The sequence below is a fragment of the Rhopilema esculentum genome, chromosome 21, assembly GCF_057945365.1.
Source record: "Rhopilema esculentum isolate cy_ngs chromosome 21, ASM5794536v1, whole genome shotgun sequence".
Classification (NCBI taxonomy): domain Eukaryota; kingdom Metazoa; phylum Cnidaria; class Scyphozoa; order Rhizostomeae; family Rhizostomatidae; genus Rhopilema; species Rhopilema esculentum.
The window spans coordinates 10210449-10236861 of NC_142835.1; the positions used below are offsets into that span (position 1 = coordinate 10210449).

At 35.9% G+C, this 26413-nt stretch overlaps 2 protein-coding genes across 5 annotated transcripts in view; both read right to left on the reverse strand.

The window, feature by feature from the left end:
- Positions 1–336: 336 nt before the first annotated feature.
- On the reverse strand, positions 337–19091 carry LOC135684145 (beta-galactosidase-1-like protein 2). Of its 2 annotated transcripts, none has more exons than XM_065199556.2 (19): positions 18949–19091; positions 15538–15972; positions 14664–14732; positions 13160–13255; positions 12413–12521; positions 11356–11448; positions 10611–10692; positions 10313–10377; positions 9424–9574; positions 8714–8794; positions 7923–8015; positions 7579–7629; positions 6295–6350; positions 5459–5605; positions 4680–4757; positions 3947–4031; positions 3397–3484; positions 2546–2663; positions 337–1011 (listed from the first exon to the last, which is right to left on the reverse strand). In XM_065199556.2, exons 2-19 carry the CDS (start codon positions 15834–15836, stop codon positions 799–801), a joined length of 1974 nt encoding a protein of 657 aa, XP_065055628.2. In that variant the 5' UTR covers positions 15837–15972; positions 18949–19091; the 3' UTR covers positions 337–798. The 2 variants fall into 2 exon arrangements, with proteins under 2 accessions (XP_065055628.2, XP_065055629.2); XM_065199557.2 differs by lacking the exon at positions 18949–19091 and adding an exon at positions 18769–18934.
- A 3266-nt stretch (positions 19092–22357) lies between these two features.
- LOC135684143 (disks large homolog 1) overlaps positions 22358–26413 on the reverse strand; it is a 32014-nt gene continuing 27958 nt past the window's right edge. For all 3 annotated transcript variants that reach the window (XM_065199554.1, XM_065199553.1, XM_065199555.2), the window contains 2 exons: positions 25291–25492; positions 22358–24048 (listed from right to left, as the gene is read on the reverse strand). In XM_065199554.1, the coding sequence (XP_065055626.1) occupies positions 23942–24048; positions 25291–25492 (309 nt within the window). In that variant the 3' untranslated portion in view covers positions 22358–23941. The remainder of the gene's footprint in view (positions 24049–25290; positions 25493–26413) is intronic.

Here is a 26413-nt window from a genome sequence, read left to right on the forward strand (position 1 = left end):
AAAAGAAAGTGAGGTCTCTACCCGGAGATACCCCTGCAAAGATTCTAAACTCTTTGTTGGGTTCACTGCTGTTTTTATTATACCACTTGTTAGAGCCATGCAGAAAATCATTTTATATCTGCTGCTAGTAACATGGACTACCGCCTAGAATAACAGATAGATAATTGGTGGGCAGGCTGAAAAGCAAGCTGGGCAGGTGATACTTTAAAATAGCTCGCCCGTTTTAACAGTGGATAAGAAAAACTGAGGCTTAATACTTGATTCTAAATTATCTCTGCCTCCTTACAAGAGGCAATAACCAAACAAAGAAAGTCGATTGGAATGCTGAAAGTCATGTCCAAATGCAAACCTAGATGAATATTCAATGAATTACATAACGTACAAACTAGGCCTCATTTAAGATGTGGCGATTTCTTTTTACCAATTACCTTAGAAACAGGTGTAGAAATAATCGAAGAGAAATTGCCAAAACAAAAATACGAAGTAGATACTTTATTTTCTTTATAAATACACGAAAATGAAATTCTCTTATACATCTGGGCCCCTATTTCACTACTGCTTAAAAAATACAACGTCCTTTGAAATGAGCCAGTGGTGGGCTAAAAGGGCCAGAACCAAGAAATTTAAAATGGCGTAACCCTGACTCTCTGTTGTTCGGGTAAATGATAAAACTAGACCCTTGAAAAAAATTGGGGCTAGAGGGGGGTACGAGGAAACTTTCTCTACATTGTTGGCCCCTCTAGTTTAGAATCAGTGACGCGGGCCCTGGGAAGACATTATCAATTTTGTCTGTACACCTTAAATATGAAAGTCAACATTTGAGTTCCAAAGCAAATCACTTACAAAGTCAATCGTCTTAGTCGTTGCTGGTCTTCCTGATTCAAAGAAAATTACTTCATTGTTACCTTGCTTTAAAAACGATCTTGGCACATACAGTGTTCTTTGCGGTCCACGTCGATCATAACGCCCAAGATTACGACCATTTACGAACACTGCACCTCGTTCCCAGCCCTTAAGGAAAAAATTCATCAAATGATTTAATTTTCACCGTAAGTTAAAAGAAGCTATGTAGACAGATAGATATTAAGAGCAGTTACCTACTACAGGATAGAGGGTTAGACAATTTGCAAGCCTTTCGTTCCACAAGTTTTTGAGATTGTCCAAAAAGCGGTAATAAAGCAAGTCATACGGACGAATGTATCACCGGCTCTCATTATCAAGTCTTGGGTAATGACAAAAGTTTTAATCCAGGCTTCAATAATGACAGATTCAAAAACCCTAAAAAGTTTTTGTTGCTTGCTAAATGATCTGAGAGTTTTCGTCACATTCCGAGTTCTCGAAGGAGTTACAATTTATATTACAATTTTCACAAACTTTCAAAAATTCAAAACAGATACGGGGCTAACAATTGACCTGGTGACCATTGTCACAAGTCTTGCTTCCTGAATTACCACCAATGAAAATCGATATGCAACGGTAACAGTTCTTTTAATAGTACTTTAAACCCTTGACACGGGCCTTGGAGAGAAATATTAGGAGAAATAAAGTGATGGAATTTATCTGCACATGCAACGGAAGTATGATAAATGACGAGACTGGAACGACTTACCTGACCCGCTGTTGCGTTGACCTAATATGGCCTAACGATCTGGTCAATTTAGGCCCTATTTACACGAAACAGTTTTCATTTAATATCGAATGCATTGTTCCAATCCAATATGAATGTCTTCTCGGTCTATACGATGTTGCTTTTCATTTTATATCAGATCGGGGCTTTGTTTACACTACCCTGGGCACCAGAACCTTAAAAATTCAAAGGATAATAGAATTGGAGAAAGGAAATTGTGAAGGGTACTTTCCCGATCTCATTTGCAATTTCCCTTCCCAGTTCTAATTTTCTATGGCTTTCTGAGGCTCTGGTAACCAGAGTATGTTTACACGAGTCGCTATGCTACACCCTTCGGAGATCCGCATTTGTTTAACCGTCTGTGTGCAGCAAGCTCTTATTCAAAGTGAAGTTCAGTTTCAACCATTTGCATGAGCATATAGCAGTTTCAAAGTGTGTGTGCACCAACAAGCATAAGGCGAAAACGTCATGATGCCCAAAGAAGATCTTAATTCTGCCTTAAGATAATACTCTTATGAAAATCCAGATTGTGTGATTACATACTGTGATGACAATTTTTAGTCATTGGACAAGCAAGGTCTGCTAGGAAAAAATTTCCTCCCACACTTTGATCATTACCAGGTTATACTCTGAACTACATTGAACGAAAAGTACTTCAATATGATATGCAATGTATATGATAAGCTCCTTTTCAGTTAATAGCAGAAATTCGTAATCTGGCGAAAAATTTTCTTGGAAAGGAATCTTTTTCGAAATGTTCAGCTAGTTCATTTATAAATTCATGTGTATATTTGATACTTGCAAGGCTCTGTCGTGCAACTAAAAACTGCTTCACAGCTAAAGGTAAAATAAAACAGAACGTTAATCATTTTATGAAACTGAAAATTAAATTATTTAAATAACTGAAACATCACTTACCACTATATGCATAAGACAGTCATGTGGGGATCGCTGCACCCAAAGTGATCCCTTGTAAAGGGCTGGGGTGTTTACCGCTTTTGGAATCTCTTTCTCCCAGAATTTACTGTCTCGAAGACTATGATGACGAGTAAAATTAAAAATAAAATTAGATTGTTATATTAAACAGGCTTTACAAAATTAGCAAAAACAGCTCAAACCGATAGACGATCATGAAAACTACTTATAATACATAACAACGTAATTTTCAACGATACAGCAAAATTTGATAAATGGACAAATAGACAATTGCTTAAATTACGAACTCTTTGTTTTGACACCAGTAAACATGGAATAGGAAGGTACCTTACAAAGACATAAGCTACAATCCTTGCTAAAATTGTTGGAACACTCGCTCAAAACTGAAGCTTCTTTAAAAAAAATCCCCCCTAATCCCCATTTCAATTTTCTTCAATTTGGCTGTTTTGATGCTGAAGACAAAACCATTGTTTACTGAAAGCTGTACAAAGGTATTGAGAAAATAGATCAATATTGTACGGGGGGAGTGGGTCGAAATTTTGGGAGCGGAAATGGTAAGGTAAGGTAGTTTTAGACTTGTTTTGCTTATTTGCATGCCGCAATGGGAAGGCATTCCAACTATTTTTGGCATGGATTGTAGCCTCATCGAGTTGTTTAAATAGCTTGCAATTGGTTTCTGAAATCATCTTCCTCAAATCCTTTCCCAACAGATGTAGATATTATTCGCGAATGATATCCAATTCCAGTAAAATAATTTTTGATTAATTAACTTTAATCGTTTTTTATCATGGATGAATGCTCGAAATTGTAAACACAAGGTAAAAAATACTCACTTCAACATAAGTTCTTTCTTGAATTCAAGTGGATAAATAACCCAGTTTTTGTGCCTCTTGCCATCAATATCAACATGTCCTCGAATCCCTGAAATAGGTTTAAATCTTCAGGGTTGTAATAGTTGCTAACACTTTCATATAGCTGTCGAGAGGAATTTGCACTAGAGTCCACAAGAGTGCATCCAACGATTGAACTTCTAAAATCCCATTGCTTTGCTTCTTACTTTAAGAAGTAACATTTTTGTCACAAATCGATCATGGTATAGCAATACATTTAAGTCTTTCGTTGTACAATAAACATTTTTTAAGGATGAAAAGCACTACTTTGAAACTTCCGAACCTGGTTTCCCTTTGTAAAAACTGGAGCATTTGTCACAGGAACAAAAATTCTGGGCCTAATAGCGATATTTCATTATTCCAACTTGCAATCATCTGATTCTCTAACAAATCTGTCACTAGTCTTTAAAATAGGCCATTACCTTGCCTTCACTGTAACAAAAATAGTGACATCATACGATGATAACTTATAGTAACAATAAATTATTCAAACCTTTTCTCTGAGAATCAAGAGCATGGTCGTAGTTGATTCGTCCACAGTTCTCAACAAGTATTTCCAGCTTGTTTTTCTCTCCTTTCTATATCAGGAAAAGCGAAAGTAATAATCTAGTCAGCACATGCGTTCAACTTCCGAGTTCTTTTTCTTTTATTTACCTTTCTTACCTATCAATTTATCATAATTCTGTATTGTATAGTAAAAAAAGCTTTGGCTGTAACATGGTCCTAATGTAGTATGGTAGTGATTGCAGCATTGCACTATTCGTAATATTGTAGTACCCAATATTGTATCTTAATTCTATATTGTGAGTAAATACGTTTTGGCTGAAGGGTGGTTCTAACTTAGTATGGTAGTGATAGCAGTAATGCACTATTCGTAATATTGTAGTACCTATCAACTTATCATAATTCTGTATTGTGAAGTAAAGAAGCTTTGGCTGTATCATGGTCCTAACGTAGTATGATAGTGATTGCAGTATTGCACTATTCGTAATATTGTAATACCAATCAATTTATCAAAATTCTGTATTGTGTAATAAAGAAGTTTTTGCTGTAGCGTGGTTCTAACATAGTATGGTAGTGATTGTAGTATTGCACTATTTGTAATATTGTAGTACCAATCAATTCATCTTAATTCTGAATTGTGTAGTAAAGAAGCTTTGGATATTGGTTAACAAACAAATGTTTAAAATACAATTAAATAATATTTGTTAATATTAAGTATTTACCTTCAGTTCAGGTAGCTTCACGGCATGCTTCAGATGGATCTTATCGAACTTTTTGACAATTACATTATTCACAATAACCTGCCAAAGGATGAAATTCAATTACATCAATAATAGGTTCATCGTTCTTTATTCAAAGATCTTGAAAACCGTTTAAACTATATTCTAGTTATTATAATATGTATAGGGATTCCATTTTAACACGTCTATGTAACAAAAATCCTCCTATTGTGAGAATCGATTAAAAATAACACAGAAGCAGACACATTGATATTTCTGCCTGACATTTTGTTTTGGTTACCCTATATCTACATCGGTCCACAAAAAAACATTGAAAAATGCAGTGAAAATCAGGGATTAACTTGAACCTTGATTGCAGTTTGGGCGCCATGTTTTACGACTTTACTACAGATGGCACAAAGGTTTGCATAAGAAGCCCATCAGAGACAGATTTAAGGGGCAATGTTTTGGGAGGGGGTTGCTAGGTAATGATTGGATTTTGGTGTCACACATTTCAGGTGACTGGAAAATGATGGAAACACCCATTTTTAAAATTCAGTTTTTAACTTTAAGATAAAGAAGATAGGAAGTCAAATAAAGCAACTTTTTTGCATCATTTTGTTACTACCGACTACCAAAAATTACTTTTTATTTTTATTACCTTTCGGATTCAATTTCATTGCAGCATTTACCAGACTGTTGTTTGATAAATCATTATTTTCAAACTGAAATGCACAAGAGCCGTGTTAAAAAAGGCATGTATCGATAACATTACGACATACCGTCACGAAATCGACAGCATCGTGAATCGTAACAACTCTCGAATCGTCTGCTATAGTGGTTGCGTACAAGGTGTAGCCATACGCTTGTCCACAATCGTCTTTTATGGGTAACATTTCCATGGGCATCACATCATTGGACTTAATTCTCTGTAAATCAAAACTTCACATTTGCTTTAAAAAGAAGGACATAGCTTCAAGAGGAAGCCATAAAACCGTCCACCTAATTCTAGGCCTACTCTGTCTCGTTATTTACAGCAAATTTTTCTAAAAATGATCATAACAACGCATATCTACATGAAGCAGCAATGCAAAGAGGGGAATAAAGAATAATAATATCTAGTTTCGCTAAAAATGTCTGGTGAAATAGCAGGCCATATTTCATTAAAGCGTAGGTTAGCAAGAAAGAATACGGGGCTAAATCGACAGACGAGGCCAGAAAACTCAAGGCATGTGAGAAGTTATTAGCAAGACTTCTGGCAACGGTTCTTTATACTTAAAGGATACAAAATATATAATCTTAATGGAATGCAAACAGGAAAAACCAAATGAGATAAAGCACGGAGAAAGACAAAGGGAAAGGAATGTAAGTAAAGAGAGCGAAGAGCCATTACTGGGCATTAAGCATGCATTTGTGATCATTCTCAATTAGATGTGAGGGCTTGGAAAATAACTTCAAAAGTTAGTGACATAAGACATCGAACAAGAGGTACAATCAAAAGTAAAATCAAGGATCAGACTAAAATAAAAGTCAAAGAACAATTCAACGTCCAAGTAACAGATTAATAAAGCATTTGACGTAAGATTAAAACAAAGATCCGATGGAATTGTTTTCTTACCTTAACTTGATTAGAGAAGTCTTTTAGAGTCATGTATTGGTCAAAGTTGATTGGTTCTAGAAACAATGATGAAAATCAAATGGATGATACGTCTTGAATTGTTGGGGAGCAAGAGAAAGCTTTTTAATGAGGCAACCCTCCGTCCTGGAGTCAAAGATCATGCGCATGGAATGAAATCATTATTGCGCATGCCCCCTGACTCCAGGACGGAGGGTTGCCTCGCTTATTTGAAGATCTTCGTTCTCTCGTCTCCCTAACAAGAAGAAACACTTTTTATTATCTAAGCAGAGAATCATTTGTGCTCTGTTAGTACTATTACAGGCTAATCAAAAGTAGAATTTCTAAAATCAGTGTGATATGATTACGGCTGGCAGGGAACGTAAAACCCTGTAGTCTTCTTAATTGACTGGCGAATAAATCATTAGATTTGCTTCTGCATTAAATTCCATCGAAAGCGACCCTAGATCAATCCTGGCTAGTTATCTCGCACAAGGGGCAGGTTTATCTCGGTACAAGCTTTGTTGACAGTGCCTTGAAAAATTGGGGTAAGATGGTCAAAGACCATAAAAAAGGCCTCCTGTATTCTTTACTTGAAGAAGGTTATCAGTGCTTGAAGGTATTTTGTATAAGAAAGACGGAAAACTTGTCATGATTCTGTCTGTTAGGCGAACTTGTATTAAGCATCTCGACATCTGGCCATGGGGCATCCCAACACTAAGAATAATGGCTTTCACAACCTTGGGATTTCTTTCCAATAAAAAAATATCTTGCTCAGGGTAGTTGAGCTGGTATTACATCGTGGAGGTATATGAATTTTGCGTATATTGACAACCATAAACAAAAAATTACAATGCATGCCATTATAGCTTGGAATATTGAGCAACTTAAGCAAACGTCGCATGAGAAGCACGAAAAAAGAATTTCCTCATCTCTTAAAGGCAATCTGTCTCATTGTGGATTGATTAACGAGAACAATAGCTGGAACAATAGCCTAAACACGATCCCAGCGCTCCGCCATATTTTTTACAATGCGACAAATTAAAGGGGGACTGGAAAAAATAAAAATCTTTTTGTTCTTATAATCAATCAACGTCTTGACAGATTGCCTTTAAGTCAATTTTTAATAAATCGTCATTGTCCCCGGGGCAGAATATGATAACTGAATTCAAACTAATGGGGATTGTAGCACCCTTTTCTACCATTCTCACAAGAAGAGCCAGATGTCTTCATTCACCAAAATATCAAATCCTGGTTACCACAAAAAAGAGTAAAAGCCATGCTTACGGTAATTAACTCTGCCAAGTGTCTCTGGCATTGTTTCCAATTTGCTTGGCACTGAAAAGACAAATGGAGTATATCAAAGGTTTTTGTCAATATGTTTTCCACTTAGATTAAACCAACTGTCCTCTTGAGGTTTAGCAATTTAAACGAAGTTTGAGAGCATATATGTCTCGCTCAAGTAAAGTTTTTTCTACGAAATTTGACAAAACAATTCAAGAGGCATAGGTATTAGGTCTCGTAAAGTGAAAGTCCAACTTAACTTGGGTCTCGCTTTCGAGAGGATACTTTAAAAACAGTTGAAAATAGGCAACGAAAATGACGATTAAATGCTATGGTAAAACACTTACTCGATCCTTCAGTAGCATGCTTCAAAATTATTTGTTTCAAAGCATAAAACTTTTTGGTCAAGTCACCAGTCTCCGACACGGGAGCGTTGTAATCTAAAACATGAAATTTTCAAAGTTGTGACATAGGAAACGTGAAATGTGGCCTAACAGTCGACACTTCTAGAAACATCAACATTATGTAAATACGTGTTATTGACAGATGGCAATCACAAATCGTTAGTGAAAATCTTTGGAGTGCAAAAATATATTTTCGACAGTCGAAAAAGTTTTCCCGTCTTTTATCTCTGCTTTTTGTTATCTTTATTGTTAACTTTGTATCTTTTAACATTCCCCAAAATCGGTGCAACAAAAGTAAGACCCTTCACGCTTATTCTGGACCTCCTTCCATGTTTATCAATAATAATAAAAAAACCCAGCATGTATTTACTCTGAACTCCCCCCTATTTATAAGGTACCCAAGACTAATGACAGAGAATGATTTAAAAACGACGGAGTAAAATGCTTGAGCTAAAAAGAAAACTTGAATTAAAGCCTGAGGATAATCATGCGGACATACGATAATCAAATATGAGCCAAAAGAGTGTTCCTTTTTTAAAAAATGGAAAAAGGGGACTTGTGGAAAGTTAATGAAACTTCATCCAAAAGAGTCCTTTTTTCAAAATACGTCACATCTATCAAACAGAGTCTCAACTAGTCTGACAAAAGTGATTTCACAAGCCACAAGAACTGTAGATCGTTAAAACTTTGTTAGCTGATGACAGAGATATAGCATAAAATACTCTACACCGTACCGTAACTTGAAATGGTTGGAAGGTAGCCTTGACTTCCAGATTTCGAATTTGCACCATTCATAAAACCAAAATTTGTACCGCCTAAAGGTTAATAAAGACATATTTAGGAAAAAAAGCATATCACAAGTAAACCATATGAAAGTATGATAAATGATTAAACAACATAATGCAAAACGCTACTTGATTAAGAACTGACTAGCATATGTTCACCTTTGAGACAACACATATAATTTACCCCTTCCCTCCCCCCTTCTCTTCAAGACAGGAACAGCAGAAGGTGTATCTATTTACGAATCGGTTACCGATAATTTTATGCAAAACTTCGATCAAGCTTTAAGGAGTAGAAATCCATTCTAAGGCAGCAAAGAAAAAGCAAAAAAAATATCAGCAGTATCTTTGAAGAAACTTATGGCAATTTAAATGAAAATGGTTTGTTTAATCTCAGCTGAAGCAGCAAGTATGAGAAGTGGTGACTTCATTAACATCAACAAGCACACCACAAGCATGCTTTATATAGAGGCGGATCATTATATCATATGAATACCGAGGAAAAATTTTCAACATCCCTGTTGACTTCTACTTTCACTTTTTAGCCCAAAGCTCATTTTGAACTCTAATTTTGCAAAACTTCAAGTTTTGGCTTGCTATTCAGCATTCAGAATTGCAGCTTATTGTCTAGACATCTCAAAGTAAAAAATTTGAGGAATTACCATGAAACATGTAGAAGTTGAATGATGCTCCGCTTGCCAGTATTGTCCTAAGGGCCTTCTCAATTCTTTCAATTTTCACTGTATGGTGCTTTTCTCCCCAGTGATCAAACCAACCGGACCAGAATTCTGTTACAAAGACCGGCATGTTGGGCTGAAACAGAAAACTAGATAGTCCGGTTTGGCAAGGACTGGCAGAAAAAAAGCATGAATCAAATTTATCAAAATTCAAATAGCTGTGAATGAATTTTTGAAATGGCCCCAAATGGTGATAAATGATTATGGTGACATAAGGTAAAATGATGAGCTTCTCTTTAGTTTGACTCCCTGGCATTCCAGAAAAAAGTCCATCAAGGCAGACTGAAAACAAAACTTATCGGATACGATTAGCGTTTACATTGAATGAACATGCTTTACTTGAATTGACTTATATATTCACTAGAATTACTGACAGGTTACCACGTATAACCAAACAGCCTCCCTAACCAAAAATACTTTATATTTTCATTTAATTCAAATATAGTCTCTGCTTAGTCTTGAATGACAAAACCGTTTCTGTTACAAAAGCCCAATTATAAAATAAGTTACAAAACATCAACAATGCCCATTTTCAAGAAAATTCCGTAAAAAGACGAGTCAATGTAGTGACTTTGCTACCGCAGAAAGTGTTTGTTTCTTGTTTGCCATGAACTGCGTGCAAGTTTGAAATATTGTTGTTCGTTGTTCAGCGAAGCAAATAGCGTTGGTTGGTTGTGAATAAAAATTGATATCTGAAAAAACCCTTTGACTATTCGTTTGGTTCACTAAACAGCTATGACGCTGTTAAGATGAAAAACAAAAGAAAACATCAACAATAGATTGATAATCAAGAACAACAAGAGGAAACAAATACCTGATACTTCTCTAGCTTTTTTATCATTGAAGCAGCATTTGTCTGAAAATTTATGGTTTGTAATGCTAAAAGGAAAAAAACCTGAAGATTCAAACCATCTGCGTTTAATAATCATATACGCACAAACAGACGCATAGCAAATTGAATAAATATTTTCAAACAATTTACTAAAAGGAAGAGATGGTAATATAAGACCCCAAAATAACAAAGATTAGGCAGCCAAGACTCCAAATTGAAAATAATTACAAGATTGATTAGTTAAATATACAGAAGCTGAGATTTTGAAGAATATACTTGCTTCCTTTAATATGAGCTTTTCCAAGTCCACTGTCATTATCAGAAACAAACAACAATTCTTCGATTCCTCTCTTGCGATATCCCTTCAAGAAAGCAACACACATTCAAAAGAGGCACAATTAGCCGACGAAATTTTAACCACAAAGTAAACTTTCCCAGCAGCTTAAACTAACTAGAATTAGTCAAGGTCTTGTTGTGAAGGTAATGAGCAACATGCAAGCAGTGGCGGACATATGCGAGAGATGAAAACAATGCCAGCGAAAATACAAAAAAATAAATAATCTTTAACAAATTTTTACTTCCTTTGAAAATTCAAAAATTAGTTTAGCAAAAGAGGCTGTTAATGTCGCAAAGATCAGTGAAATGCGAATGCATGTTTCTCAGAATGAGCCAAGAAAGTCCACTTCTATCTTACCCAAACCCAGTACCGTAAATCCTCGAGGTTTCCCAATGGTGCCAAACACAATCTATCAAGGCAGGTCACTTTACCAACACGAGCTCAAAAAGTTTAAAAATGTTGGTGCCTCTAACGCATTATCCAAACGGGTTTATAAAGATGACTTTATACTTAGTTTCTCAAAACGAGCTAAGGAACTCTCTTATTGGCTAGTCTACAACAATATAAAAAATTCTCTCAACGAAAGCAGGCCAAAAGTTTATCAGTGTTCCGTAATGGAAAAAATCGATACGAGATAATTAATACGAGCCATATTAACAGAGAAAACAGTCGCATTTGCAGAATGTACCTTCACAAGATGCCTCATGTACGCCAGATCAGAGCCATAGCTACCGTACTCGTTCTCAACTTGAAAGGCAATAACAGGCCCTCCTTTTGAAAACTAAAACAAAATTTCGAAGAATTTTCTTGGAAAAAGGAAGAATTTTCAAGATAATTATCTAAGCTTGTCACATTCAAAATAATCACATTCAGCTTAAAACATTGAAAACTTTCTTGAACATTAAAAGTGACAAATCAAAAGTCTAATTACATTGGAATCCTGATATAACGAACTCTGAAGGGAACCAGAAAATAGTTCGGTATATCGGGAGTTGGCTAAACGGGGAGAAAATGCTTTTTAGGTCTTTTCGCAATTCATGTCTAAAAAACCTGCGGTGAGCTAGGAGAGGCTTTCTCCAACTTCTGTGCACATGTTACTCCAAAAAACCAAGCTGAATTCAAATATTACTAATGGTTAGTCATCGAAAATTAAGACTTCTATTTTCCTCTTATAATTTGGTACCCAGAAATTGGCAAAGCTGATATCGCTTCACTTCTAGTTAGCGGCTGAATGGCGTCTTCGGTTACTTTACATTCCTATTTGTTTTCTTCTGCTTCTCATATAAAAAAGGTATTCCATAATGTACTCATTTCATCTACTTTTTGACGTGATAAAACTTTTATTCCGTGCTTTGAGTCCAGCAGCCAGGGCTTGAAATGTATCATCAGCATGGTTTGCCGATGACAATAATGGTTTCCCCCATGGGAAAGTGATAAATGAACATTAAAAATAAATAAATATAAATAACAGACAAAAATGTTTTGAACAGTTCATTATATCGAGGGTAGTTTTGATGAAGGGATCCAAAATTTCTAGTTTCTTTGTTTCTAGCCTTTACATTAGGCCAAACCCAGCAATTGAAAATTAGAACTAGTGTGATTTTCCATACGTAAATATATGCTTCTCCCACTCCTATCACTGTCATTTCGGTCAATCTGCACACAACACACAATGTATGCATCAAATACTCGTGACATTATTAATACCATAGCACTAAGAAGAAATCTGAGCATTACATTCGTACCTGGAGCTTTGCAAGAATTGGAAAGAGTTTATCAAAGTAGCGATCAACTGCCTTTAGAAATGGAGGATAGCTTGATCGCAATCGCATTTTAGGATCTCGCAACAACCAGCTGAAATCAAAATCATCTTTATTATATTTTTACGGGTTAGAATGATTTGAAATTTCTATAGAATATTTGCAGAATGGAATTTGCATATCCTATTATTCTGGTTGAAAAGAAAAGATTATGATACCTTTATTTAACTTTTCCTTTTATGATAAAGTTTTTTGATATTTTACAGAAAAGGTGTGTCAGATTCCAATCAAGAGTTTTTTCGTTTTAACGATAGGCAGGACCAAATTTGCAGATTTGCCAGCATACATTTGCTGGTAGATGGTTGATAGACGTAAAGAGTGTTGCTTGAAAACAATTCCGATTGCTTATTGCTGTTTGCTACAAACGAATTTTGCTTCATTCAGAATAGTTCAATAGACTTAAATAAACTAGATTAAATAAACTTGTTTGAATTTATTTGTTAAAGCCAAAAATCCCAACAGAAACTCGATCAAGACTGCACATCTTTTAAAGAATCCAAAGTGTCGCAAAAACATACAGTTTTGACAACATTAGCAAAATCAGATCAGCAATGGTCGCCTTTGTTTAGGTCTTTTAGAATCTGCTTAAATCAAAGCAAAAGCGAATGAAACACGTCATTGCTCCTTTCAAACAATTTTGACTGGCAACGAAAAGTAAGCAACGCAATTTACCTAGGCAGGCCACCGAGATCCCATTCTGCACAAATGTAAGGTCCAGGACGAATTATGACGTATATTCCAAAAGTCTGGGCCAAGAGAACAAAATCCCTGTCGAAGAATAGACAGCTTTAATATATATCGTAACATTTACTAAGAAATCGTTAATTTTGACCCAATTCGAACTGAACTTCATGTTAACTCCTTACATGCGACATACTATCACACAACTTGCTTTGAGCTTTGCACAAAACATTGTGTTTCATATTTCAAATATAATTTCATTTTTAATCTTTATACAATAGTAAGTTATACAATAGTATTTAAAAGCAGACATGATAAGGATTGTCTTATCTTTTAAATCTAAAACAGGAAACTTCTAAATAGCTTTTCTTATGCTGCATACTTTACTGTCGACTACCTCTCCAATACTTTAGAGGATCTTGTGTTCTAGAGCAATGGGAAATGGAACGTCATCTTTTTAAAACAATAGGCTTGCCCCTGTTTGAAATAATAATCAATTGTCTCTTTAGGAAATTGTTGAGAGTAATCCTAGATAGCTTCTGGCATAAAGCAAATTCATTTAAAACGTGGTGCCTACCAGAAAATTTACTTTGAGGAAAAAAGACATTTCTTAGATTGGCAGAACTATTTTCAGATATACCTAGCCATTAAGAAACCAATGTTGTTAGAAATCCATGTTTTTGAGAATTCGATTTTTAGTTAGTAGCGATAGGGAAGTAACAGTCCCACAGCAGGGTCCAGCCAAGGAGAGGAAGAAGATGCTAAAAAGATAGGGAGGTGAGATGAAGTTTGTCGATTTTAGTTATGGATATAATAGGTTGTAATCTTGGATGTAAGAAGTTTACAAACTCTGGTAAAAAAGAAGAGTTGTAGGGACAGTGTTCGTCAGATATTGAAGTATGTTAGATTCCAAGAATATTTTAAAAATAGATGCCGGTCATGCAAAAAGATTAATTTTTGTGTAAAAAAGATAATTTTTGCTGCCGTGCAACACACAACTGGGTGTTGCAGCCTGACTTTGCTGCCAATCAAGAGATCAGGGGTACGGTGGTAATTTAGAACTTCTTGAATTAAATTTTGGAAATGTAGTCTTCAGCAGGAAGATATCTGGAAATCCAGGAAGAGACAGAAAACTACTAAGTACTAACGTTAAATGAAAAAAGGTTCAGATGGTGAATGTAAAAGATAGTACTTTATTATCAGGTTTTTCTAAGATTCTCCTATGTCTTTATGAAAAAGAATCATGATAGAGGAAATCAGTTCAAGTAGAATGTGTCCCATGAGCCTTACTCTATTCCAATAATTCCTGCAATATTTTTTAAAACTAATACTGATCGACTTTGCATTCCAAATACATTTGTATTTATCTAATTTAATGAAATATTTGTATAACCACAGAACACCTTAAGACTACAAAAATGTGGCCTTAAAGAATACCATGTTCTAGAGATACCAATCAGATGTCAACAGAAAGATCCCTATAAAATTTGCTCACCTTATAGACAGGTCTCCCTCAAAATCAAAAACACCAGGTTCTGGTTCATGCAAATTCCATGGAATATAGCTAAAAGTAAAATATTATTGTTTGAATCACAAAAGAAACAAAGACAGCACCACACCAACTTATGTGGGGACTTTCATTAAAATGGGGTTTTAAAATTTAGGAGCACCTTATTCTCTCTTGTAAGTTTATTGATTAATGCAGGCTTATTGATTAAATCTACTACTTTAACGTGGGATTATCAGAGAGGCGGGATTATCAGATTAATTTTTCAACATGCTTTAAGAAAGCGGGCTTAAACTTTCAACACAGGAATAAACAAAGAAAGTAGTCTTATTTTCAGGGTTACAAAGATTTCAATTTCAAACTTATTACAGTTCTATTCTCAAAAAACATAAATATCACTTGACAACTGAACAAAAACAAATCAGCCTGTTCTAGTTTTTGTTATAGTGTTGTGTTCTACTTTTAATTTAATTGTCAAAATTGACATCAACATCTTCCATATTTCTCATCAAACCTGCATGCGAGAATATCAGAGAGGTGGGAATAATTTTTCAAAGTAAAGAAAAAAGTTGGGAATATTGAAGTGAGCAGGAATACAAGAGATAAGATAGTATCTATTTTGCTTGGTGGAAATAAAAAAAGTTGTATATGAGGGTTGTTGCAATAGCAAGGGTTTAAAATCAAAAGCTGCCACTATGGTAATCAATTTCTGCCATTCAATTTTCACAAAACATCAATGATGTTCTTACTAAGGACACTTTTTGACTTTCCCTGTTCAGTTTCCTATATATGTTAATTCAGTTTATAAAATGGTAGCACAAAGTAACTTTCCTGTAGAAATCATGTTTAGAAGAATACTTACGTTTCAACTGTGTTTAGTCCCATAGCTTTTAGCTTTATCAGTCTGTCATCCCAGTAATCTTTTGGAATTCTAAAATAGTGCATTGCTCCACTCATAATTTGGAAGTGTTTTCCTTCTATTGTGAAATTATTTCCTTTAGTGGATAAGCCAATTTGCTTTACAGCAGATGTTCCTACAGAAACATTTTCAACGTGCTTTCCTGCCATCAACAAGTACATAAAGCACACAGCTATTAAAAGCAAAAACATAACTTGGATGGAACTAAGGCGGCTAAATGCTTGTTTTGTGCCTTCAATCATTTCCAGATATTGCTTTTGTCTTTCACAATGTCTTTTTTATCTACAGTCCCCTTTTCCCAAGCACAGCCTTCTTTCTTTGAAAATTAGGTCTTCTCCAATTCTGAAAAAATTTCTTTCAGAAGTTTGATGAGTTGACCTGAAAAACAATGCAAAAAACAAAATTTGTACAGTCAAAACTATAATATATTCTACAGAAATCTATATTAAACACAGTCTTTGTCATTTGACAGGTGGTAAACTGATGAATTTTGTTATGGAGAATGAAGGGCCCAAATTTTCCTGTAATCATCAGTCACCAATAATTCTTGCCAAAATGACCTATAATTCCTGTCAATAACTATCTCGCATATGTTCCCAACATATTCACACTGCCTTTTTATTCTTCCTTAACATAAGCTGATATGGTGATCTCAATTCAAGTCTAAATTTCTTGAAAAGTTTTGAACTCTTGCTACATAAACTGCAAGTACTTAAGTTGCTTTATTTGCTTCAGTTATAAACATTGTTTCCAGGCACTAATAACAATTAATCTATTTTTATCAGTTACTTAAGTAGCTTGCAATTTACAAATAGCAGCCATTGCTTCATTTGGACAAATCTAACCAAGGTTAGAGGAGAGGTTAATGGATACCTTCGCCAACAAGCCCTTGTCTGGATGAGATTTATCAATAATATTTTCTTTATCTGGACATACGGGAAGGATGGGTTGAAGATATTCATTGACGATGTCAACAATAGCCATGACACAATAAAGTTTATTAGTAAACATTCTACAGAATCTATTAGTTTCTTAGATGTCACGGTAAAAGTAGGAGACCTTATGACAGACTTACTTTGTAAGCCAACTGATACCCATCAGTTCTTACATAAGAAGTCTTGTCACCATTGGCATACAAAGAAGGCGAGCCCCTATAGTCAGGCTCTTAGGTATCGTAGGATTCGCTCAGATGATGGCCAGTTTAAGGAACATATAGGTGGCTCAAGGATAGGGGGTAGAAGAGTCCTCAGCTAATAAACAAATAGATAGGGTATGTAGACTAGATAGGGAGACTCTTCTCGAAAAATGCAGGAAATAGGAAAAACAACAAAGGGAGGGCTGAGAGGGTTCCATTTGTTACTACATACCATCCGGCACTTGGATTGGGGAACATTGCCAGGAAACACTATGCCTTGCTCACTGGTTCAGAAGAGCACAGAGAAGTGTTTCCTGTGCCATACCAGTAGCTGCTTTTAGTAGGCATAAGAATCTTAAGGATATCTTGGTTAGGGCTAGACTTACTTACTAGTGGGAGGGAGAAGGGACACAATAACAGGGGAAGCAGGGACCTCGCACCACTGAAAAAGTGAAGGGGCTGAAATGGGTGTGACCAAACATTTGTTGAGGCAACGCCCTCTTGAACGCTGGAAAACGCCCCTTTTAGAAAATGCTTGCTTATTTCTATTAAATTTTTATAAACAGTCTGGTTCAGAGAAGATATCAATAACTATAAAAATAGATAGAATTAGCTTGAGGGTAACAAAAAACCAAGCTAACAAAGTAAGAAAATACATCATATCATTAAACAAGATGAAACACCTAGAAAAAGAACAAAAATGGTTCCCAGTCAAGAAGAACTGCTACTTCATAGGAGTAAACTATCCAAAGTTGCATTAGAGTAAACCTTCAAAAAATTTTCTTGCCTATCATTGCAAAAAAGTGGGTGGGCTATAGCCCCTGCTAGCCCAATGACTGCGCAGTGCCTGAGGGGAAGTTTGTGCTGTAAGAAGTACAGATGTCAAGTGTGTAATGCCTAACAGCGATATTTTTAAGTCTAGTACTATAAGTAAAGAATATAAGATCAACTATTCGGTTAACTGTGACTTGTACAATGTTGTGTACTTGATCGAGTGCAATGTCTGTGGTGTCCAGTATGTAGGTAGCACATGCAGGCCGAGGTTTAATAATTACAAGGCCTGTAGTCCCAGATTGGAATATTTGCCTTGTCAGCCATGATTGCAGCCACGCAATTTCTATTGAAATGATTCACCCAGCTGCACAGGGTTCTTCTTTAATTGTAAAACTTATCTTGTATGTACTTAATAATTGACGCTTTTAATGAATTTTGAATTTGAAGACCCTCAGAGTTGCAGATCATCTAAATTGTCACCACTTTTTGCTTGTGTACACATGAGGCTGGTTTTTGTACACACATATGCCAAATAACAGCAAACATGTGAAGGATATTTCTATCATTTCTGGGAGTAAAAAACACATGGAACAGGATGATCTAATTCATTACCATGCACAAAGTTTTCAAAGTTTCAGCAGATTTTGGCTTACAGAAACAATTCTCATCTGGTTGGGTCCCTCTCGTTGTTATTTTTAGGAATTATGAAAAATGTTTATCTTTGCTATATTGTTTTTATCACCTCTAATGATATTACAAATGTTTTTCTCTGAAATGTATACCGAAAAGTTAAATACTGTGTTTTTTTGGTAATTATGGTTATTTACAAAATCTTTAGCTGTGCTATTTGCAAATGCGCAATTTTTTATGGACATGGAACAGATCCCATTCCAATCTAGGTATAGTCGTAAGTTTCATTTGGGGTCAAAGGAACAGGCTTATTTTGGGCTGGTTGTTCGTTAGACTTTGATCCTTTTGTGTGGCTTTCGGTGGTTTTAGATGGTCTGGCTAAATTTTTGGTTGTTTCTGCTGGTTTTTAAACGAATCTAAGTTGCCCAGCACAAGCACAAACACTGCTTCTCCTTTCCTTATCTCCAGTAGGCGTCCCAGGAGGGTAGACGTTATAAAGGTAGGCTATGAAAAGTAGCATTGATTTGAAATTTGGCACAGTGGAGCGTGTATATATCGTAGAAAGGTACTGCAAGCCAGTCAGAAATATGAGTCCATCCTATTTATCCTGCACATATGGTAACGCACTATGTTACCTTTCACATTGGCTCCATACCATTCCTCGCAACGCAAGCAGTGGTGAAAAAAGACTGAATTTAGGCCAAGGCTTGACTCTAAGTCTGCATTTAACGCTATTATGTGTATCAACATGAAAAAGGTTTTCCTTCTTTATCAAAACTTCCTGTTCCCTTTTTATTATGAAAGATTACACTCACCTACTTTTATTGTTTCGATGTCGCATCCATGTGTCGCAGCCTCGCAACTCGTAACAGTAGAAATCACGTAAAACGCTCCCTCGTCCTCGTGCTGGTACCAACCTCGTTCGCAATTCAGAATGAAATTCATGGGCGTCTCCTTACCATGGGGGCTGTCTTTTTACTCATTTTATGTTGCTACGTTAAGGTTTTTGTTTTTTTTGTTTCTCCAATGGTGGAATAGCCCACCGGGATACCAGATAATTTTCCAGTAGACCCCTGTCAAGAGTTTGTTATGGTCTTCAAAATAGATGTGGATCTTAACACAACATTACCATTTTAACAGGCCTACAGTACCATTTCAACGGGCAAGCCAGAAAATCAATCGAGGAAGTTTATATGATACATAACATAAGATCCATGTAGAAAGGTGTTATAAGATCTTTTACCCTGTGTACCAAAGCCGCAAAGGGACAGATACCAGTGACCGAAACTAACAACTTTCTGTTAAGCTTAGAAGCTTAAAGTTAAGGAACGAAAAAGGTTTTTGATTAAAGCCTCACAAACCCAAACAGGGAATGATCGTAGGTGCCCATTGAAAGCAGTAGAGTTAATAAGCTTGGAATGCACAGAAAGACTTTAATTCGTATGCCTTCTTCCATGGGCGCTTCACTTCGCTTCGTCTAGGATTACGGTTGCTAAGGAAAAACATAAATATATGCGATAAGGTACTCATTGCAGCATGAACGTTGATTGAAAGGGTTGAGTGTCGTTATAAAAGGAATTGGTTCGAGAGAAGAGAGAGGTGTAGGGTCCCCCATTCCAATATAAGATTATCTAGATGGTTAAGGTGAGAGGGTTGGGCAATACTTTAGAAGAGAAGAAAAAGATTGGATTGGCTGACTTGCTTGACGTTACCAAGGTTGGATTATGGGAAAACTTTAGGATCTGTCTTTGCACAACTTTATAATATTTCTTAATCAGTTTTATGTTAACGTTTTTTATAGTTAAACCGTGTCAAATTTCAAATACATGAATTAAAAATCTGCAAGATTTTTCCAATTGTCTTGTCAAAATCAAGCCAAGAAAAACGCAGGGCATAATTATAATTTTGTCCATAGTGCTAAGGGATTTCCTTGGCCGTGAATCAATGTTGTTAATTTTCTGGACCTACTTTCCGACTATCCCTACTATATATTGTCATTTAAAACTTTTCCAACTTTTGTCACAACGCAAAGTTTCATAATTTGGCAAGTGTTGAAAATAGGGACTTTTCAGCCCATGTTCCCTTTTAACCGTAATAGTTTTTGTGCCTTTTGTATGCTGTTTTGCAGATATGTAATTGTTTATAAACTTCTTAAAAAGCCTTTTATTAAGTTTGTGAACACTGAGAATATCTCCAGGAACTTAGAGAGTATCACATTAATTTTATCGATTATCTGCATTTTAAAATACAAACGCAAAGAAATGACTGAAAACACACGAATAAACGAAAATATTTACAGGTGAGATTCCTATCTCGAATCTTGCAAAACAAACCCAGTGGCAGATTGTGTGGGTGTTGCCTTCCCAAACAATCACGTTTCCATCCATCACTCAACTCTCGATAATTGTATGATCATATTCATTGCAGCTGGCCAATGCACGTGAAATGGTGATTTATAACCGCCATGTAGGATGCCCTCTGAGTTTAACTGAGCCAGAATATATGCATTGATTATCCAATGTTGAATTCTTGTCCTTAACAACTGCGCGAGAACACGACATTGACCAAAACAATCCTGGAATTTCGTATCATATCAAGAGATTATGCAATCACAGGCAAGTTGTCTTTATCAAGAATTATAAATATGTATACTGAGAGTGAAGTATGATTCCATGGTTGATCATCGCAATAGAAGTCATTTCTTGTTCTGATTCATGAATAAAGGATCTCTTGCTTTGCATTAGCCAAATATTAATTAGAAAGACCAGTTGAAAAAATCGCATTCTCTGTCAATCGCTGGCTCCACTTTGCAGAAGCTTCTGATGGCCAACTGTTCATTGATGACCCAGTTTCTCTTGATGATTGTAATAAAGGAATAGGAGGTCTCTTCGGAATATCTACGAATTGTTGTTTATAAGTTTGCAGCACTGCAGAGAATTGTACCGTATCATAAATAACAGCACAGTAACAATGATAAGCATGATTTGGAATGCAATTTCATAATAGACCGGCTTTTATTGGAAATCTTTTGCCTTGTCAATCAAGTTCATATTGCACGTTTATTGGAAAGTGTAGTTCTATTTGCCTAGCTGTAGATTGCTACGGGAAATTTGCAGCCACAAAGAATCTTGCTTGATTTGGAGAATTTGCAGACTGAAACCAGGCTTGTTCTATATTGATATGGCTTTTACTTGATATCAACTGCCATTCAAGCTGATTTACCAGTTTTCAGCTGTGGAGTTTCACCTAGTGTCCTAGATTTACCCAGGCTGATTGGAACCGTACCGGTCATGATAGACAGAACAACGAACAGAGACAACGGCAGCGCGAAGCCTTACAGAAAGGTTTCAACAATTGCAAATGGGGATCTGTACTGGTTCTCTATAGACTTGGCATGCTTAGACAGAATGGACGAGTCAACAATACAGCAACTAGTGTACGAATTTGGGCTGCATGTAAACAGAGACCAATGTGATTTGAAGCAACTCAACATCGAAGATATAACTTTTATCATATCAAATGAGACATTAAATTAAAGGTACTAAAGAACACCAAGGGAATGTCTATTAAAATCGGTGTATATTTAATTGTAAATGCTACTTGCTCAGTTTTAATGAAGAACAGGTGAATCAGCAAGAAAATTTCCTATTGCCGCAATTACGCAAGGAAATTTTTGAAGTTCATTTTATTGGAATCTTAAGTTATTTTGGGATAATTTTTATAAAGAATCGAGCAGGCATTATGCTTTCCATCCATCAGCATAATTTGTAATATATTTATATATATATATATATTCAACCTTCTTTCACCAACTAAATACGAAAGTTATGCACAACCCAATCAACCTATCTGGCATAGATTTTTGAAAATTTCATCAGTTTACAGAAATCTATCTAAAAACAAAAATAGCTCGATTGCAATGGAAGGCTTAAAAAGGTTTATCAAACATTCAAAGAGCAAACGACACTCGACAATCTGAAATGGTGTTCAAACATGGTGTTCAAGGGCCTCAACATTTCACCCAGCATCATGAATGGAGCTCCAGGTATCTGCAGGTATCTTACAGGTATCTGCATTTGCGGTATGATTTGATCAGTAGTCCTATCAAAATAATGCGAAAAAATGGCGGTATGGCGACAGCTATCCGGAACAGGGTAAACATCATCCAAGAAACTGGGGTTGGGTGGGGATAAAAAGAGAATTAAACACAAAATAGAATCTTCGTTAACAACCAATGTTCATAAATTAAAAAAAATAACACCATAATGAGATAGCTCTACAACGAAAGGTGACAATTTATCATCTACGTAATTATCTTTGATACAACCAAAAAACAAGCTAAAAATTGATGCTAATAATATACGTAACAGCGCTTTAGTTTACAGTGGCTGGGATGTATCAACATATGAACCCATCAGTATTTAAGATGGTAAGAGGGTATTAAATGCCAAGGACGGTGTAATATTAGAGTACCCAATAATACAAAAATGGTGTTCTGTTATAAGGCTAGAGGGTTTCGACTCATTTAGGGCTTCATCGTAACGAGTCTATGACACAGGAGGCACGAGAGCTGCTGTCGTATAAGATTAATCATCTTACGGAGTTGGAGTGCTTTAGCTGAAATGAGACTAATACTCGGTTATAGGAATCGAACATTGAAGGCAAACTACAGCGCATGGTAAATACTCAAATTGATCTTAAGGCGAAATGAAAAGCTAGAGGCAGGAATATTTTGAAATGGGAAACGGAATCGGTAAAATTGAACGACTTCGATTTTTATCGAATATTGCCCTATATTAGTTGAAACACCATTAGCCTAGCAATACGCTGAAATGAATTTAATGGATGACATGAAAATATTTTGTGCTTTGAGAGAGTGTCTTCAAATTCTCTCCACCAAAGGCATTTTTTGACATAATATTAACCAATAACAAGACAGCATCAAATAGACGTTGCAAGAAACGGATAGTTGATTTAAATATGTTATCTGCATTCAAACATGTAGACGGTTTTCAGGTAAGGGACGAAAACAGATTACATTGTGGGATTTGAAACATGTTTAATACCTCAACAGGCTTATGGGTCAACACCACCACGAAATTATCAGAAATATGATCATCATATAAGACTCCAATTTAGAATAGCGAAATGGTGTCTAGTAAAACAATATGGTTGAATAAAATATCAACTAACATTCTATTTGGAGATAAATAATAAAATTAGATCTGAGGCTAGAGACAGGAAAGAGGCCTAGAGACAGAAGCGAGGCAATTATCATAGCTACATCCAGAAGAAATTAAAGTTACAAACCTCAATCGAATGGCAAACGTCAGTGACAATATAGCAAATTAAAACAAATCAAATATAAATTTATGGCTTTCAAAAGCATCACTAGAATTTGTTTATAGTGGTTAAGCTTAAGATTCTGGTTATGTCTGAATTGTTCACGACTGCCAAAGTACGCGCAAAATCCAAAACTGCAGTACCATATATGGTGGTAGGGAACATTTAGCCTATATACACTACAAAAGATCACGCATAGATACATTAACTTGCAAACTTGCTGAATGCAAGCGAGCTACTGTTTCTAACTTATTCATGATTAGGCGTGTCGTAAAGAATTCAGACTGAAATATCTACATGACTAAGTGAAAAGAGTACGATCGCTAGCTGCACTGCACGTGTCGTAGGTGAAAGCAGAAATACTGCCATAGTCAATCAAATGGAAGCACCAGTAATACAAATAACTTCCCATGGAAGAACCCATGAATGTCGTACACACCCTGCAGCATTTGAACTAGTTGTCTCTCATAACTTGTCTCGAGTCGGAATCCAAACGATCGGGCCTGACTGTTGACGAATGACTTTCTTGACGGATGAATAGACTTCTTCATAGGTTTCCCCGCTGATGATTGCTAAAATAGTAAAGAGAGTTTCTCAATCACTATATACAACTGGAGGGATAAAGACAAGTTACACCTGGCCTATAACTGCAAGACATTTCCTTTTAACAAAAGTGAAGACCGACTACAAAATCGATTTGAACGCAACAAGATGGCGGTCAAATATTAGAATTGTGTTCACAAATCGTCGAAGCGATGAGCAAAATTGCAGATTAAGAAGTCGATGAATGTTGAAAGAGTGGTTGGGAAAAGACACTGAGGTAGAGTGTGTCAGCAAGTTCGAAATACAATATGGCAATTACAGTATTTTTCTGAATAACAGTCCGAACATAATTTATAATTCATACATTTACTCTGGACCAGGGATGTAGTACCAGGGGTGTAGTACCACGGGGCTCAGTACATTTCTACTTTTGCCATTGTTTTTTGCAAGATTTTGCTAAGTTACTTTGAGAGCACTACATCCCTGATCTGGACTATGCCAAAGCCACTACTTCTACATATTTACTGAAGTTTAGCTTGTTTAGCAGTACTACTGACTGCTTCTGATTTTGCACCGAATAAAGATACAAATAGGGTTAACTTGGCAAAAAGAGTAAACTTGGCAAAAAGAGTAGACTTGGCAAAAAGAGTAAACTTGGCAAAAAGAGTAGACTTGGCAAAAAGAGTAAACTTGGCAAAAAGAGTAGACTTGGCAAAAAGAGTAGCTAAAGTAGCAGTCGTCAGCTGTATTACCTACGCCTTTCTTAAAAACTTGATATTTGGAAACTGAAACAATACACGTACGGCCTTGTTTTGAAAATTTCTCTAAATCTAAAATAAACAAATTTTTTAAGCCCAGATTTGGTTTCATCACCATAATTTTAGGCTGGATACAATTTTTCATATTTCATGTGCTTGTATCTTAGATTTTAAGGAGAAATAAAATTTGAAAACTTGTAAGGGATTTGACCGCAAAAATTTCTTCCGGGTGAAACTTTACCCCCTAGTCGCCAATCACGGTCAAATCCCGTATAAATTTTTTATCTTTATGTCGTCATAAAATCAATATCGTGAGCAATACCAAAATGAAAACTTCCAAGTAGATTAAAATCATTGCTCTCAATCCGAATCTGGGGTCAGAAATGTTTTACAAACGATTTTGAAGAATTTTTCAAAATGAGGCCGTAAGTCGAATTGGTGCATTCAAGAGAAATAAAATATTTTGCAACGATAAAAACCGCACATATTGAATGGTTAGAGTACAGTACTCACCAGTAAAAAATTCTCCAAACTCGTGTTCGAGCTTCAAGGCCCGTTCATACTGCTTTTGTCCTTGGTCGGTAGTTAACCGTTTATTGATTTCCATCATCCACTCAGGACTCAGCGGCTTGATAAAAATAGCTACTGGGTACAGTTGTGCTACTTGCAGTCTTTTTATTGCGTAGCCACTTACATCAAGGATACAATGTTTTTCCTGCAAAGACATCAAACGAAAAAAAGCTGTTGATAGGTCTCTCCCAAAAATGCACCTAAATACTACCTTAGCAAGCTGCACTCATCCAACAAGCCCCTTCTCATCCAGGCTCATTTTGCCCGCCCTTCAAGCAGATTTTAAGGTGTATCAGAACCAAAACCAGTCGAAAGCAGCCTATCGAAAGAAGTTTTGGGATTCGGAACAATCAAATTTAAGGATAGATTCATAAAACCAGATCTACGTATCAACGAGTACCAAAAAAGAAGCTTTAAAGTGTTCGCCAGCTGTGATTTTTCGTAATTGCTGACTGGACAAAATGCTAAAAGTCTTGCAAGTATAAAGCAAAAAATCAATTAGCTGGAAGCGGGCGTTCATTCAAGAGCAACTTCAGCATCTGGATGGCTCTAAAAAAAACCTTCAGTTCACTGCAATTCAAGCTTGACCGCACGTTCTGCTGTGATAAATAATGAAAGAGAGGCTCTTGGTTGGGCTTTGTTTCTCGCATTTTGATTGTGAGATTATCATATCTACTTTGGGCAAGCATATCTTCACTTTAATGAGCTAGAAGTTCTTCAAAACAATAACAAGAGATTTGAATGTTAGTTGATATTTAATATCAGCCAGTAACTAACATAACTACCAAAACTGTACAATACTGTGTCTACGCTTCTGGTATATAGAACGGGACGGTTCTAAGAAGCTACACCCAGTTTCAAGCGTAATCTGTTTTTAAAGTGAAAAATGCTGAGCAAATAAATCAAAAATAAACCAGCATCATTAACCATTTATGCGATAATTTTGAACGCTCGAAGCTTTTCAGTTAAAGAAATTGACATTTATTAAGATCTGAAGACAAGTATTTAACATCATTTTGCTTGCCCTAAATAACATATATACTTCGAAATGCAAATATAATTCTTT